The sequence below is a fragment of the Madurella fahalii genome, assembly GCF_045866475.1.
Source record: "Madurella fahalii IFM 68171 DNA, scaffold_6, whole genome shotgun sequence".
NCBI lineage: Eukaryota > Fungi > Ascomycota > Sordariomycetes > Sordariales > Madurella > Madurella fahalii.
Genome location: NW_027263976.1, coordinates 2,443,500 through 2,459,423, shown reverse-complemented (window position 1 = coordinate 2,459,423; position 15,924 = coordinate 2,443,500). Strand labels below are relative to the sequence as shown.

Below are 15,924 nucleotides of genomic sequence, written 5' to 3'. Positions count from 1 at the left end.
TGAAAGGCCAACAGGGGAGCTAGGGGGGTTTTGCGGCAGCAGAACAAGTGCAAGGCAGATGGAGCGCAAATTGAATTGTCGGAGGACGATGGATTATCGCAAAGCGCTTTGTAATGCGGAGGGATGCTTCTCTGAAAGAATCTGGCCGTTGGATAGAAGCTGGCCTCAATGGTCACAGGAATGTGAGAGCGCTCAATTCGGGAGGCTGGGAAGAGCTCGCTCTCCAACGTCTCCCTGAAGACCCGCAAACGCGGGTTGCGACGGGGGCACTTTCTCGCGACGCGCTGGGATTGACAGGGGCCTTAATGGGTGGGTGGGAAAGGGTGGGAAATGGTGGCGTGCACTAGCCACAAGTCTAAAATTGACTGCTTTATGTGAGGAATATCGGATGCACGGATAAATCTGGTTATTTGCATAACTGTAGATTTCCTGTGGCGTCATCCCCGCTCGCTTACCATCTCGCCGCTCTTGGATAAGGCTGATAAAGGAACCACTTGTTGGATGACATCCAAAAGGACACCTCAACATTATCATCATTGTGGTTTTTAGCTGCCTTACGGCGCATTCACGACTCGACACCCATCTTAATGATAATTCTGGTTTAGCTGAGGCTGTTCATGCGTTTCTGCAGCAAGGCCCTCTAACGATAACCGCGAATCGCAAATCTGCCCGCGGCCTGCGCCGTCCGCTCGGCAACCAACGACCGGGTCCTCTATCGCAACCTCGAAACTGCTACCTACCCTGTGACGAATCTACGAGTATTGACATCGCGCCCACCTTGACGCAATCATGGACCAAATAATGGGCGGCGAAGGGGCTTTCCCGCTCGAGACGTGGTTCTGGGAGATGCCTGTCTGCACGAGGTGGTGGACAACCGCGACAGTTCTCACGAGCGGCCTCGTGCAATGCCAGCTGGTAACGCCGTTCCAGCTCTTCTACAGCTACCGCACTGTTTTCCACAAGTCGCAGGTCAGTTTGACGGCGTAACCTTGCCGGATTCACCTTCTTGCTGACTTGACCGTCCCAGTACTGGCGCCTCCTGACAACATTCCTCTACTTCGGACCCTTCTCTGTCGACTTGCTCTTCCACGTCTACTTCCTACAACGCTACGCCCGACTGATTGAAGAGTCGTCCGGCCGATCACCAGCCCACTTCTCATGGCTGCTCCTCTTCGCCATGACCAGCCTGTTGCTGCTCTCGCCCTTCGTGTCGATGCCCTTCCTCGGCCACCCGCTGTCGTCGACGCTCGTCTACATATGGTCGCGTCGCAACCCCGACACCCTGATGAGCTTCCTCGGCCTGCTCGTCTTTCGAGCGCCGTACCTACCCTGGGTGCTTATGGGCGTCAGCCTCGTCTTGCACGGCACGGTGCCGAAGGACGAGATTATGGGCGTCGTCATTGGGCACATCTGGTACTTCTTTAATGATGTCTACCCGCCGCTCTATGGCGGGTCGCGGCCACTTGATCCACCGATGTGGTGGCGGCGACTCTTTGGTAAGCCCTCGCGACCGTGGATATTTGGATTGCCGAGCTAATCCCTGTTGTTGCAGAGGGCCGACCGCGGGACGAGACCGCCAACGGCGTCGATAACGAAATTGCTGTTGCCGGGGCCGAGATTCCGCCGCCAGAAGTCCGATGAGTTCATGTATCATGATTTGAAGCTGGCAGTGGGCTTCGCCGTGTAGCGGATTCAGTGACATATTATCAGCAATATTGGATGCCTGGCGTTTGAGACAGGCCACAGGCTAAACATATCATACGAGGTGGTTAGCATTGCATATGAAATGGCGTTGGGTGTGTTTTGGGAAGGCAGGAATAGGGTTGCGTGAAGAATTGAAGCCGACGGCATGTGCATTGCATAGTCAATGTTCAGAAGATGAAAGGCCAATAACGGTGTATGTTCCGATGGTCCAGAAGAGACATGTCGCGTAGTCATACAAGTAGCAGATCGAAACAATCATGCAGCGTGGCGTCAGCGATAAGAGGATATCAGCAATGACAAGAAAATAGAAATTCCCGCTCAGATTTGATCAGGGCCCTGTTAAACGCCGTCCCTACGCCAGAAACTGAGAAACATACTCCCTCCGGTACGGATTGGCATCCAGATCCCCAGACCGGTTCAAAGGCGTCCACTTGGGCTCTTCCTTGAACAGGCGCATAGCCTGGATGTACTAGGTTGTGTTAGCTCCAACCTCAACGTCAACTTCAACCTCAACCATCACACCTCTGCCCAGCTGCACGTACGTTGCTCTCGTCGGTTGTAAACCGATGGTAAATGCCTGCAGGCAGGATAATCAGGTCGTCCTAGCACCCACCATAAGCCATCAGTCAAACCCGGTCTCTCTTTCATTCCCCCCTTCACCCCCAAAGGGAGCAAGTAAAAAAGACTCACCTTCTCCAACCAGATCCTCACCCACTGATCATCCTTGTCGCGCACGTCAAAGTACCCCTTGCCGTCGCGCACGTACCGGATCTCCTCGTCCTCGTGCAGGTGCTCGTCGAAGAACATCTTTACCTTAATCTCGTACGCGTCCCCCATCCGCTCAGGCGACACGGTGATCTCGTCCCGGTTCTTGTACCCGCGCTCGGCTGCCAGCGCGTCGACACCGGCGAGCGAGTCGATGCGGTAGTAGAGCACGCCTAGTGCCGAGAGGTCGGCCGGGGAGACCGGGGTGCCTGAGTCGTGCGGGAGTCGTTGGTCGCCCTGATGGTGATGATGGTGGTCATTTATGGTGAGGGGATGGTTCTCTTTCTTTTTTGATGAGTGAGCAGAAGGGGTTTGGCTTACGGGTAGGTTGTCGTAGAGGTAGGCTTTCATTTTGGATTTATTGGTTTGGTTTAGTCTTGTGTTGTTGGTATGATATTTTACCTTATTCAAGGAGAGTTGGGTGCACTTGGTTGAGCGATGAATTATGGGAGTGGGTTGGCGGGGCTCACGGCTTAATTTGTTGGTGGTGAGGGGCATCAAACGGCTTATTCACACCCTTAGCGGGATGAATGTGAGATCTATTACTTGGAGAACGGCACACATCACCGGCAAAGCCCCGTAGATAAAGTTAGGCTAGCTTTATCTACCAGCTGAACACCTTGAGAAACGCCGGGTTCACCCTTTCCGCGGGTTGTGCAAGGCTTGTGAGAGAGCTCTCAAGTATCGCACCGTCCTGCTTGCCAAGCGATGACCAGCCAGTGGAGTTACAGTGGCTGGCTTGCCACCTTTGACTCACTGGTCGCCACCTCCCAAGGTGTCTGTGCACGTCTGCAATTTGCAGACGTGCACAGACCAATCAGCCTTGGGTATAAAGTTTCGCCCACCTTCCTGCAATCTTCCTCTTCTTCTCTTCTTTCTTTCCTCGCCCTTCGGGGCATTTGGTCAATTTGAAACGATACAGAGAAGATTAGCATGGCCCCTGCACTAAGGATGACACGCTACTCAAAGAGAAGCTACCAATTTTTTCGCTGTGATCGTGGCCTTTAGGTCGCGACATGGAGAAGAAATTCTCAGTTTTGGAGGCGCTACGCAGACTCTGCCAGGTCTCAAGTCTCATTTAACTTACTCTGGCATTTCGTTGATTGTGAAAGCCATGCTTCCACACTTTGCGAGCATCGCATAACATCATTTACTAATCTCTTGAATTCACTTGCTCCATCTCCTGTGCAGCCATCACCAACCACGGCGCCAAACCTCTCAATCACTTCCCAGCTCACGCTCCCCTCCATCAACTCCCTCACCGCCTTACCACCTCGTATTCCGAATCCTTCACCTGTGCGGTCGAGTTCCGTTCCCGTAGGCCCAACTTGGTGCTGGAGAGGAGCTCGCTGGGAGGTCAACGGTGGGTCTACCATCGGCGGAGGTGGAGTGTTGATTGTGACGACTTCTTTGAGCTCTGGAAAGGGCCTCGAGGGCGGTCTAGCCGAGAGTTCCTACGGTTGCCTGGATGGTCTGTATCTCTCTTGAACCGTGGGTCGACGAGCTACTTGCCCAACGTGACGTGCCACCCTTCGGCCTTGACTGGGTCGGAGAGAGCCTCGCTGACGGCCAACGGAGTGTCGGTGTATTTCGAGTGCACCGTCAAGTCAGATGTACTACAGTCTGCGCAGCCAACGCACTGGATTTAGCCATGGCTTGTCAGGAGTTCGGCGTCCCAGCAGTCGCGTGCGCAATGGGCCATCTCGTTTGCTAGATGCTGTCTGAACCGGACTTTGGTGTGGTCGTCGCCAATCTCGAGGATGAAAAGCATGATTCTGCCGAGGAAGTATGTCACTTGGACTTGACCTCCTGGTCAATCGTAATGATCCGATGTGTGGTTTTACCCGACAGTTGGGTCTCTTTATCAAGCAGGGACACGGAGAGGCTGCCGGCCTCGCCGAACTTCTCGTGCTGCTTCTTCTCCAGGTCAACGTAATATTCGATCTGAACATCAGTTTGAAAGGGACGGGTGGGAGGACCCATTATTGGTCTCCGGGTTCCTGATGTTGTGCCGTTTAGTCAACGTAGCAAGGCCATCACCGTCGTGATTGTCAATCTAAAGGACACGGATTGGGATCAGTGAAAATGAAGCCCGGTACCAATTGAGGCGAGACAAACCCTGGCCAGAACATCGAAATATTCGGCAATGGTTAACTGATCCAACTTGGATGAGCCCTTCAGGAGGCACTTCATTTCCTTCTCGAGCCGGACCTCCAGGACATTCCGAACCAAGTGATCGGCTCGCGAGTAGTCTCCTGTAGTCACAGTCAATGCCCGAAATACGAGTTCGACAACCCTATGTTTGGAGCCGTGGCGTTTACTACCTCTACAGCTCTCAGTACTAATTCACGCTCGGGCTGAACGTCGGCACCGCCGTGCAAATTTTCATAATATTCTAGATCAATATCATAATGGTGGCATTGGTAGCACTCTGCTGCCGCCCGGCAGCTTAGGTCTATAGCGCGAATGCCAGGCTCGCACAATCCGAACCCTAAGTGTATAATCATACTACCGTTAACTCCGTGCCCAACCCTCCTCACCCATGTGCCCACTGTTTTTACATATCGTTAGCTTATGATTTTCCTCCTGTATCCGTTTCCCTGGAATTCCGAACTCGTAAAACAGCAATTCACTTCGCCCATTAACTCCACCTCCTGCCCCTCACAATGTTCGCAGGCGGTTGTCCACTCAAAACAACCTCAATATTCCGACCTTCCATAACATCTTCAAGTTTGCCCACAATCGGGATGCGCCCTAATAACTAGGCATTCTATGGCAGCTCTCCTTTACTCCCTAGTTCATAGCCATGTCGCGCATTCATCCCCCGCTACCACCCACGCCTTCTGTGATCCGCACTTCGTCCATGATTCGGTCGAGTAGGCTGCACGGGCAACAGTCTCTGGGTGATATAATTTGCCCGGAAGACCTGAATTCATACCGAACGCGCGTTTGCCACACCTGAAAACTTCCTGCTGTTCAATCTACCTACAAGGACAGGCATCGCCTTGAACCCGCCTACCTTAATCGGCACCGTCCGCTTCTCATCAGCTGACGTTTTATAACCGCCAATTAGTATGACACTCCTCGCTCCGTTCCTGCAGTGCTGGTCTTGCTTCTTCCCTTCCTCCTCGTCACCTTCATCTTATCTCTCGCTCCTAAAGATCCTGCGTACAGAATCCTTAAGGACGTCCAATCGGGGTTTTTATTAATTATTCGTGTCATTTAATATCCTCTACATTATCTCCGCTTCTGTTATCCTGAATTCCTCTCTTTTTTCACTGAATCCCTGGCAATTGTGCTGATACCGTATTTTCCAGCACGTTTCTGTTCAGCTCCGTCGCTTTGATTTGGATGTTGATTTCGCTGAGTGGCATGGAGGCTGTTTCGGAGAGTCTGTGCTAGATTGACGGCTGCGTCAAGCAGCTGGCTGATACCCCGGGTGACGATGGACAGCCGGTGAACGGCGCTGTGTCGTCGGTACATCATGGTGGGCCTCTTTCGATGCGAATTCTGTGGGAATTTATTTGAAGTACAAGCTTGTCCTTGCCTTTACGGAAGAGTTCGGTCCACTCCGTTACCTGCTGCTATAGAGCACTCCCATTTCTTTCCCTAGAGCACCGATGGCATGGCAGCGGTGGCAAAGTGAAACAGCACTCTTCGAGGACTTGTTGCGCCACCGTGAGGATTGAATGCCGTGTCTGATATGGCACGTAACAAGGGTAGGGTGAGGTAAGTCGTGCCCTGGATGGTTGCATGTCTCGGTCACTAGTTTTGCTAGTAAACAAGTCAATATGAGGTATGTGACAAGGGTTCATGATCAGGGGCTGGGTCAAAGTAATCAATTACTAGAGTAATAATCTTCAATGGCTCCGGCACTGTACAGTACATTCAAGTTGGCTGCCGCGCTGCGTCCCCCTGTTGCGCCCAACACCCCACTACCCTCTCCCTGTCTCGCAGGATGCGCCCCCAACGGCAGAAACCCCTCTGGGTTACAGCCGGGATGTACATACTGTGGGAGCGATCCGGTCCCTCCGGGCATCGTCTCACCCAGCCCCAGCAAGCTCTGTCCAGTTATTTCGAAAAGCAGAACCAACGGCGCCCGCTCTCACACGCTAATTACTATGCCGGACCGAAAGTTCTGTTGGTCTTCAGTTCTAGCTCTGTCACTCCCGCCCACTCGAAGAGCCATTGCGCGTTCGTCCTCTGCACATCTCGGGCTACAGCATCCACAACTCGGATACGTAACACCAGAGGGCGGCAGAACTCGACCGGTGGTAACCCGTGTCGGATACCTAATACTAGCACTTGGCAGCAGCATATAATGGCTTACCGCGTGGGCTTCTTCACCTACCTGCGACTCAAAGTCATCGCCATGCTCCTGCGCGGCCTGCTCGTCGTGCAGGGCTATGTGCCGCTCCGCCGGGACCGGCTGCTCGCACAGAAGATCCCCGTCCACCGCGAGCGCGTCCGCATCCCCTCGCGCGACCCGGGCCGCTACATCGACGCCTACCTCTACCATCCGCCCTCACTACCCGTGGGCCCTGCCCCCGTCGTCGTCAACTGGCACGGCAGCGGCTGGGTCTTCCCGCTGCTAGGCAGTGACGAGCTCTACTGCCGCCAGATCGCGCACGACGCGTCTATCTATGTCCTAGACGCCGACTACCGCAAGGCGCCCGAGCATCCCTACCCAGGCCCGCTGAACGACGTCGAGGACGCGCTGCGCTGGGTCGGCTCGCAGTCCTCGCGCTTCAATGTTTCGCGAGTCGCTCTGTCCGGCTTCAGCGCCGGCGCCCACCTAGCTCTTGTCGCCGCATCCGCGCTCCGCGAGTCCCTCGCCCACCTCCTCACCATCGTCGCCATCGTCGCCCACTACCCGGAAACGGACCTCTCGGTCGAGCCCGAGACCAAGACGGTGCCGACCCCGATCCGCCCGCACCCGCCCGCTATGCTCCACTTTTTCCACGACGCGTTCGTCCCTGACAAGAGCCTACGCACCGATCCCAAGGTGTCGCCCTCCAGGGCCGACCCGGCCCAGTTCCCGCAGCATGTGATCATGCTGACGGCGTCGGGGGATATTTTCTCCCCCGAGGCCGTGGAGCTGACGGCCAAGGTGGACGACGGGAGCAGGACGGTTGTTGTGAAGACGCTTGAAGGTGTGCATCATGGTTTTGACAAGGGCGCGCAAAGGGGCACGAAGGAGTGGGCAAAAAGGGAGGAGGCGTATGAGGCTGTCGTGAAGAGCCTGAAGGATGCGCTCAAGGTGTAGTGTGTCCAATATACCGACCTCCTTGTACTACCTTACCCCTGTCGGGTTTACTGCTGCATATGAGCAGACGTAATAGAGTAGGAGACGATGCGCTTCGCCTGGGCGGAAGGAGTTTGCAGGAAGCCGACGATGGGCCACATTGACGCCCGGGCATGTGGCTTCAATAACGAGGGAACAGCCCAGTGGCAGAGTCAGTCAGCGGAGAGTCGGCCACGGGATAAGAGAAGGGGGATCCATCACCGGAGGAGGGTAATGCTGGAGCGTCGAGTCTTAGGTGTGGATGACACGGCTGCCGGGCAGTTTGCTCCCGTGGTGAAGGCAAACGTCAGGTGACCCGCACTTCACAACGCTCGGGCCACAACGATCCCCACTAGCTACCTTACTAGCTATCACAGCCACCACGGCCCCTCCCACGAAAAGAACCGGAAGAATGAGGTTGTGTATCAGAGACTACCAAATACCGCCGTGATTGCTAGCTATCGCGCTGGTAGTTTAAGAGGACCTTCGGGCGGAAACGTCGATGTAACGGGAACGTATCTTCAGCGAGCTCAGTGAGTGTTGTACACTGCAAAATCTAGGTGTGGCTGATACGGGCGGGCTTGTGGCTGGATATGGTCGATTTACCAGAACACGGGGTCAATTTACCCAGGGTCGCAACAGATCCATAACCGCAAACCCTCCATGCCCATCTGCTACGCAACCAGAGCGGTAGCAGTAAAGATCCGGTTATCTCGATATTTAAACACATGCGGAATACCATGACTTGAGGGTTGATGAGGGAGGCGAATGCGCATCGCAATTGGCATCGCCTTGCCTTGTCTGAGCCGTAATCAAGTCTATTAGAACCCCTCATCCCCCATGGATGCTCGGAGCGCCGCAGACGGGGCGTCCGTCGCTGGGTCTGAGTCTAGCAAGATGAAGCTCCAACTGCCGGCTAGTTGTGACCCGCCACAGCCCGGGACACCTGTAAAACAGATGGTCTGGATCGTAAGCTGCCCGCCACCGTTCTACCGTCATTGGCGCCCCTCAAACGGCTGACCGTCGTGCAGGTGTTCGGTGGCACCGGCCACATGGGCCGCTCTCTCGTTAAGTCGGCTCTTAGCCATGGCGATCTGGTCACCACCGTCGGCCGCGTCTTCGAGACGTCGCCCGAGGCCATCGCGCAGCTCAACAGCGAGACCTGTCTCGGCCAGCTGTGCGACGTGCGCGATGATGCCTCGGTGCGCCGCGTCATGGACCGCACACTCGAGCGTTTCGGCCGCGTCGACTGCATCGCCAACTGCTCCGGCTACGGCGTCATCGGCGCGTGCGAGGACCAGGACGAGTACGAGCTGCGCAACCAGTTCGAGACCAACTTCATGGGCACGTTGCACATCGTTCAGGCCAGCCTGCCCTATTTCCGCCAACAGAACGGCGGCCGCTATCTCATATTTAGCTCCACCTCGGGCGCACTCGGCGTGCCTGGACTGGGGCCCTACTGTGCGACAAAGTATGCCGTGGAGGGTCTGATCGAGGGGATGCTGTACGAGGTGGATTCGTTCAACATCAAGGCGACACTCGTAGAGCCCGGTCTGGTGAGGAGGGACGAACCGGACTCCAATACGAACCCGCTACCTACTTGGGGTCATTTCCTGATCAAACCCGCTAGCGAAGCCTACTCGCACGCTACGTCTCCCGCTCTGCATGCCAAGAGGATGGTGCAGTGGCTGGGCGATCGGCAGCCGACGAGCGCGGTCAAGTGCGCTGAGCTGGTGTGGCAGCTAGGCCACTGCTCGTACCCGCCTCTCAGGTTGCTGCTGGGGAGCTATGCCATCGAGAGCATACGCGACCGGCTAAGGTCGGTGACTGAGGAATTGGAGGATTGGAAGCACCTCAACTATCCTGTTGCGCCAGATGCGCCTGGCGGAGAGAAGGGTGAAAAGGCTGATAGGGACGACAAGGACGACAAGGAGGAGAAGGAAGATAAGGAGGATAAGGAGGATAAGGAAGAGCGGGATGGCGACGAGGAGAAGGATGAAGACGAGGTGATGGAGGGCACGAGTCCGGATGCGAGAGACTCTTAGGGAGTCTCGGCCTTCTTTCCCGAGCTAACTGTGGCCCAATGGATCAGAGCATCCCGTTGGGCAGTAGGGAGCGTAGCCGATACGAAACATCCTCTACACAGTCGCGGACCCGAACGAGTCCCGTTTCCGGATTACTCTCCGTACCTAGAAGAGAACAAAGCATCGATAGTAGTACTGTTATTATTGCTTCTAGCCTTTTCATTTCCCTTCTGTTTATAAGCATTCATTTCTGCTTTGCCCTTTATTCTTCGTGCACCTAGTTCAGGTTAGGGCGGGTTCTGTAGTAGAGTAGAAGTGGGTTGGAAAGACGCTCGCTCCGTTCCCGTACCATGTGATGTTTCTGGCTCGGTTGCTATGATTGCACTTCATCAGGTTGATACAGCGGCGGCAACACGGCCCTGATAGGCACTGTGTCCGCCTCATGGCGGATCAGTCTCGTGGGCTCTGTTTGCATGCGGGGTGCCCATTCCTTCTCGCACAGTGGCCCGTTGGTTACTGTCTAGCTGCATGCCTTGCCCGCTTATCGGGGTTGCCCCCAATTTTACGAAACGGCGGTGCCTGCGCGGTCCCCCGAGGCCCCCCTCCAAGAAAAGCCAAGCGAAAAAAGGGGAGCCGCGACCCAGGGCCAGAGCACGGAGCTTGGTTACTTCTATACTTTCGATCGCTAATTTAACAGGATTTCCTCACCGTCGCTTCTTGACACGCGTCTCTGCCCGCCATCGACAGACAAACCCTCCGTTTTCTCCGGGCGCCAGAAAGAGAAAGCCACTCTTGCCCCGAGCATTGAGTGGTGCCACTCTGCATTTCTTCATTCGTCAGCCGAAGAACACTGCCCTCTGATTGTTTGCCCTGCGCATCGCATCCGGGGCCAGATCTCTCTTCGGGTAGTCTGTCGCCAGACCGTTCGTCACTCGTTAATTCGATTGGGGCTACTGCCGATAATTCAAGATGTCAAACAAGAAGAACGAGGATATCGAAATGCGCGCCGGCGAGGGCGGCAACGACTTCGGCGGGGAGAAGGATCCGTTTCTGGGCAGGAACAACTCGCCTTTGTCGCACCGCCCCCGTCGCGATGCTGGCTTCTCGGCCTACTTCGAGAAGCTTGATCACAGCCCTGGCGCGTCCATTCTAGCATATTGTCTGTCGTCGATCAGTATGACGGTCGTCAACAAATACGTTGTTTCCGGCTCGGAGTGGAACTTGAACTTCTTCTACCTTGCTATCCAGGTATGTATATCCTGGGACGGGCGGGGTACCCCGACGGGCAACTGATACGGCTTCTAGTCTCTTGTTTGCACGCTGGCCATTCTGCTTTCCAAGCAAACGGGCTTGTTGAAGAACCTTGCTCCCTTTGATACGACCAAGGCGAAGAGATGTGCGTCAGCCTCTTAACCCCCAGCTGCCGGACTGTTTTTTCTGATAACCAACACTAGGGTTCCCCGTTTCACTGCTTCTCGTTGGCATGATCTACACTGGTGCCAAGGCTCTCCAGTTCCTGTCCGTACCGGTATACACGATCTTCAAAAACCTCACCATCATCGTCATCGCCTACGGCGAAGTGCTCTGGTTCGGCGGGAGCGTCACCCCGCTTGCCCTGCTATCGTTCGGCTTGATGGTGCTCAGCTCCGTCGTTGCTGCTTGGGCTGATATCCAGGCTGCGATTGACGGCGTCGGTCACTCACTCGACACCTCGACCGCCCTTGCGACACTGAACGCCGGATACGCGTGGATGGGCATGAACGTTGTCTGCACCTCGTCATACTTGCTCAGCATGCGTAAGGTCATCAAGAAGATGAACTTCAAGGACAATGACAGTACGTTTGCCGTACTAGTAGTGAGGAGACTGCGAGCTGATCTTCTGTCTAGCCATGTTTTACAATAACCTGCTCACCATTCCCGTCCTCATCGTCTGCTCGTTGTTGGTTGAAGACTGGTCTGCCGAGAACCTCGCCAGAAACTTCCCCGTCGAGACACGGAACAAGTTGATGGTTGGCATGGTCTACTCGGGCCTGGGCGCTATCTTCATCTCGTACTGCTCGGCATGGTGCATCCGCGTCACCTCCTCGACGACCTACTCCATGGTCGGCGCTCTGAACAAGCTACCCATCGCAGTCAGCGGCCTAATCTTCTTCGATGCACCTATCACCTTCGGCAGCGTCACCGCCATCTTGGTCGGTTTCATCAGCGGGCTTGTCTTTGCGTGGGCCAAGGTTCGGCAAAAGGCACAAGACGCCGGTATCTTGCCCACCAGCAACAAGCCCACGATGAGTGCTAGCTCGCAGAGCAATAGGGACGCGGCAAACTCGTGAGCACAAAGCACATCCGTCTCTTGTGCTACCACGAGCCATTCACAGCGCATTAGCCGCACCAGAGCCAAATCACTCATGATTTGCGTTTCACTGTTTGCCCAGGTCTGACAAACCGATGACAATCGTGGACTAGGCCGCTACGAGGCTGATGTATGCTTCCCGTCGGTTCCCTTTTCAGTTCCTGTACATCACTTGTTCTAGGCGGCCCTTTTTCTTTATATTAAGCTCATTTAGTGGATGATCTACTCTTCTCTGTTTTCTTTTCTTTTTCTTTTTTTTTCTTAGCATAGAGTTTAACACTTTATTGTGGGAGGTGATAGGGTCGGGTTTCTCTCTTTGTTATAACCGAAATGGCGTACCTCCGATGGTTCTAAAAGACATAAACCCGCGCATGACTGGCGTTTTGGTGGGGTGCGGGACGTCAAATGACTCCTGGCAAACCGGGTCTTTTTTTTGGGCGAGGTCGGGCCGTTTGGTATTTGTATCGTGCTGGGCTCGCTCTGCATAGCGGTGGGTGGATGGGAGGGGAATGGAGTGAGGTGGGCAGGAAGAGGTAGCGGTATGGGGAGGCAGTCTGATGGTGATGTCGGGTTGCTTTCTTCTGGGATTGTTATAATAGGACGATAATATGACGGATGTGGTGATGAATTTTCTCGTCGGTTCTGTGAGCACGGATGCAAAGGGGCATTAGACAAGATGTCTCCCGGTCTCTACGCAAGCTTCTCGCAGAGATGATCGCTCGTGACTTGTTACGTATACTGAACCTTGGCCACATCCCCGGAAACCTCCGCGACGATGAGCGAAGGTTAAGAAAACGGAAACCTCCGAAAGTCAGTTGCCTACAATCAGGAACAAACAAGTTCTTCAAGAGGGTGGCCGGAAAAAATCACTTCAGCATCGCGGCTCAACCATCGGAGTTGCCACTGCATATCCACGCGTAGCACATATCATGACTCTTGAGCCCCTAGTCACGGTGATCACAGAATACCAAGGTCAGCAAAACGGCCAATTCCCTTAGCTTTGGGTATGCGCTCCTCAAGGGGCCACACATTTCTCCGCTGTCCCTCTGCGGATGAGCCTCTCCGGCTCAAAGTACAGTAGAGTCTATCAGTGCCCAACTGCCATCAATGTCGCTTTGGGCAAGATGTCTGTGTTGTGCTCAAGATAGTAGTCTTAAGGCCGGTTGGGATTGTATTCTGGGCAAACTATGCTGTGGAGCTTTGGCCTTTCATTAACTATTATATCGTTTTCCACTCCCTCCCCTCGCCATCTCTTCTTTATCTGCCCCGTCGTTACCGCCGTCGTTGTCGGTAACCGGGCCAGAGCTTCGCAACTGCCGTAGTCTGATGCTAGACTCAGAGGAAGGTGTTGTTTTAGCGGTTCGATCAAAAGTGGACAAGGTTGACAGTGCCCATAAAGTCATGTCAGCTTGGTGTGATAGTTGTGTTTATATTGTACTACTATTACCTGCTCTCTCTAAATTTGTGTGTCCTATGATTTATTCAGAAGCACCATACTTCATCTATCCTGCGGTCTCCAACTTCTCGGAACCAGCATTCAAATAACTAAATTAGGCTTCTAATCAAGCAGCGCTCCCGGAAAACTCCGAAGTCGGCACTAGCGCGTTCTCACTCTCGCTCAGCACCCAGAGATTCTTCCACCACAGCACGGCACCCGCGACCAAGAGCACATAGTAGGCTACGGACCACAGGATACTCGGCCGCCTCCCTCCATTACTGCCGTTGCCCTCCAGCGACTCGGGCTCCACCCTCCCCCAAATCTGCGGAAGACCCATGCAGTTGCAAAAGGCATGCACGGCGCAGACGGCGAGCAGCGAGCCGGTGCGGACAAAGAGGAAGGTGGCGTAGGCCCCGAAGAGGGTCGTGTAGCCGAGCTGGAAGACGGAGCGGAGCACGGCAGCCGAGACGGGCACCTGCGGGTGGGTCAGGCGGAACTCGTAAAAGTGGTGCACGTGGGCGAGGCCAAAGATGATGGGCGAGAGGAGGATGGTCTCCTTGATGGATGCTTGGGCGAGGAGCATCAGCGGGATCGAAGCGGAGCGGAAGAGGATCTCTTCGGTTATAGGCCCCTTTGTCGTGTCGGTCAGTGGGCTGACTGGGTGAAAAAGGGGGGTGGGGGAACAAAAGACTCACGGCGATGATGTTCCGCCATGTTGTCCACTCCGACCAGACTTCCTTGATGGGCGCCAGGCGGATCCATTCGCACCAGCCGCGCTCCACGATGAGCCAGCTAAACAGTGGACCGGCAAACAACAGTGCCGTGAGAAGCAGCACCCGGAGAGAATCGCCCACCGCCGGGGGCCACAGGCCCAGGAAGTGTAGAGCCGCGGCGGGAGCTGCGCCGCCTGTTCGGACGAGCACCACGTATGTGGTTGCCGTACAGAGCAAGCATGACAGGGTCACGGAGCGGATGCGAGCACGGATGACAGAAGGCGCGTCCCGGGATAGGGTTGCCGACGGCCGGGTGGTGCGGGACAGGTAGAAGGGGACAAAGTAGACGAGGGCATAGAGGGTCAGGAGGGTGGCGGCCGCGCCGAGGGTGATTGGCGGGGGTGGCGGGGGGGGAGGAGTGGCGTCTTGGACGAGGTCAGTTTCCTGTTTCAGTGCTTGAGATGTGTTACGAGAGGGATGTTTACCCTTGTGCCAGGGGTTGAGCTTCTGGAGCATTTCCCCGATGGCAGGCATCTCGGATTCCCAGCGGCGCCTAGCCCGGGCCGCTCCCGTGACTGCTGGTATGTATATCCGACGTATAGTGTATGTACACTCGTGCTTAGACGCCGTCACAGAAGCGCGCGCTGGGCGGCTGCGGTGTACCCCCCCCGCTGCAGGAAGGGAGGGCCGGATCGGGTCGTTTCAGCAAATCGCCAAGGGCTCTTGTTCTCCACAGCTCCGCCGTCCGCTCTGTTGCCGAACCCTTGCTATTATTAGATGTAAAAAACCCTGCGTGCGATTTGAGATGGAGTGGCGGCTTTAAAAGAAGTAACTGAGCTCTGACTAGAGGGTGGGAATCTGGGAAAGGGCTGTTTAGCCCGAATAGCCGGGAATTAGGTTTTTGACGCTATCTTGGGCCGAGACCTGGGGGCCCGGATTTAGTCCAATTGCGCCTTTGCATTCACGTCGCTTTGTTCTTCATTAACATCATATAGCCACGGGCTCCGTAGGTGCTATTATGGTACGGAAGACACTGCGCGCGTATGCGTGTCTACCAAAGGCGCTGTCTATGTTCCACTCCTCCCGAAATTTTTGCGCAAGCGGGCGAACCGCGTGGCGGCGGGTCGACACGGTGTGGTGTATCACCACCTCACCACCTCTCCCCTATTGCTTGTCCAGCCAGGCTCAGCTCTTCTCAGCTGGAATTCCAGATCACGGGGTTTGGTTGGATGGGTTTGTTCGAAGGCATGACAGCGCAGATTGGGCACGAAATGCACGCGAATCAGGTACGCGCCGTCCGTGTTATGCATAACTGTTTAATGAAATCACCGCAACCCTGGGGGGCGCCCCTGCCGAGCCTGCGGGATGGTATTTCTTGGCTTCGGCGCACTGCCACAGCCGTCGAACACGTAGCAAAGGACCCATGCCGGCCGGGCTTTGTGGCAGCCGGCCGCATGCCACCAGCAACGGGAGAGAGATATCGAGGACATCGCGCCTTTAATATTGTATCCTCACTTTGGCAATACGACCGAGGGTTGCTGGACGCGATCACCCTCAATGTCCGGTTGGCATCCACTTGCGGGTCTCGTCGGGATGTTCGGGCCATCCGCGCCTCTACATACACAGTACACATATGGCACGGCCTC

The 15,924-nt window shown here is 55.2% G+C and overlaps 7 protein-coding genes across 7 annotated transcripts; 4 read left to right on the top strand and 3 right to left on the bottom strand.

Annotated features, from left to right (window-relative positions):
• Nucleotides 1-789: 789 nt before the first annotated feature.
• Nucleotides 790-1,641, top strand: MFIFM68171_10764 (Derlin; the record flags this gene model as incomplete). Its single annotated transcript, XM_071066183.1, has 3 exons — nt 790-969; nt 1,028-1,496; nt 1,553-1,641. The coding sequence occupies 3 exons, from the start codon at nt 790-792 to the stop codon at nt 1,639-1,641; spliced, it is 738 nt and encodes a 245-aa protein (XP_070922284.1).
• Nucleotides 1,642-2,056: 415 nt separating this feature from the next.
• Nucleotides 2,057-2,820, bottom strand: ADI1_3 (1,2-dihydroxy-3-keto-5-methylthiopentene dioxygenase; the record flags this gene model as incomplete). The annotated part of the gene is made up of 4 exons (XM_071066182.1): nt 2,057-2,173; nt 2,247-2,306; nt 2,395-2,706; nt 2,791-2,820. The coding sequence occupies 4 exons, from the start codon at nt 2,818-2,820 to the stop codon at nt 2,057-2,059; spliced, it is 519 nt and encodes a 172-aa protein (XP_070922283.1).
• A 1,600-nt stretch (nt 2,821-4,420) lies between these two features.
• On the bottom strand, nt 4,421-4,662 carry GRS1_2 (Glycine--tRNA ligase 1, mitochondrial; the record flags this gene model as incomplete). Its single annotated transcript, XM_071066181.1, has 2 exons — nt 4,421-4,525; nt 4,588-4,662. The coding sequence occupies 2 exons, from the start codon at nt 4,660-4,662 to the stop codon at nt 4,421-4,423; spliced, it is 180 nt and encodes a 59-aa protein (XP_070922282.1).
• Nucleotides 4,663-6,790: 2,128 nt separating this feature from the next.
• On the top strand, nt 6,791-7,735 carry MFIFM68171_10761 (Versiconal hemiacetal acetate esterase; the record flags this gene model as incomplete). The annotated part of the gene is made up of 1 exon (XM_071066180.1): nt 6,791-7,735. One exon carries the CDS (start codon nt 6,791-6,793, stop codon nt 7,733-7,735), a length of 945 nt encoding a protein of 314 aa, XP_070922281.1.
• An 858-nt stretch (nt 7,736-8,593) lies between these two features.
• Nucleotides 8,594-9,798, top strand: ADI1_2 (1,2-dihydroxy-3-keto-5-methylthiopentene dioxygenase; the record flags this gene model as incomplete). Its single annotated transcript, XM_071066179.1, has 2 exons — nt 8,594-8,722; nt 8,785-9,798. 2 exons carry the CDS (start codon nt 8,594-8,596, stop codon nt 9,796-9,798), a joined length of 1,143 nt encoding a protein of 380 aa, XP_070922280.1.
• A 948-nt stretch (nt 9,799-10,746) lies between these two features.
• Nucleotides 10,747-12,107, top strand: VRG4 (GDP-mannose transporter into the lumen of the Golgi; the record flags this gene model as incomplete). The annotated part of the gene is made up of 4 exons (XM_071066178.1): nt 10,747-11,025; nt 11,083-11,173; nt 11,232-11,612; nt 11,665-12,107. 4 exons carry the CDS (start codon nt 10,747-10,749, stop codon nt 12,105-12,107), a joined length of 1,194 nt encoding a protein of 397 aa, XP_070922279.1.
• Nucleotides 12,108-13,689: 1,582 nt separating this feature from the next.
• RCE1 (CAAX prenyl protease) lies at nt 13,690-14,812 on the bottom strand (the record flags this gene model as incomplete). Its single annotated transcript, XM_071066177.1, has 3 exons — nt 13,690-14,196; nt 14,261-14,703; nt 14,764-14,812. The coding sequence occupies 3 exons, from the start codon at nt 14,810-14,812 to the stop codon at nt 13,690-13,692; spliced, it is 999 nt and encodes a 332-aa protein (XP_070922278.1).
• Between the last annotated feature and the right edge of the window lie 1,112 nt (nt 14,813-15,924).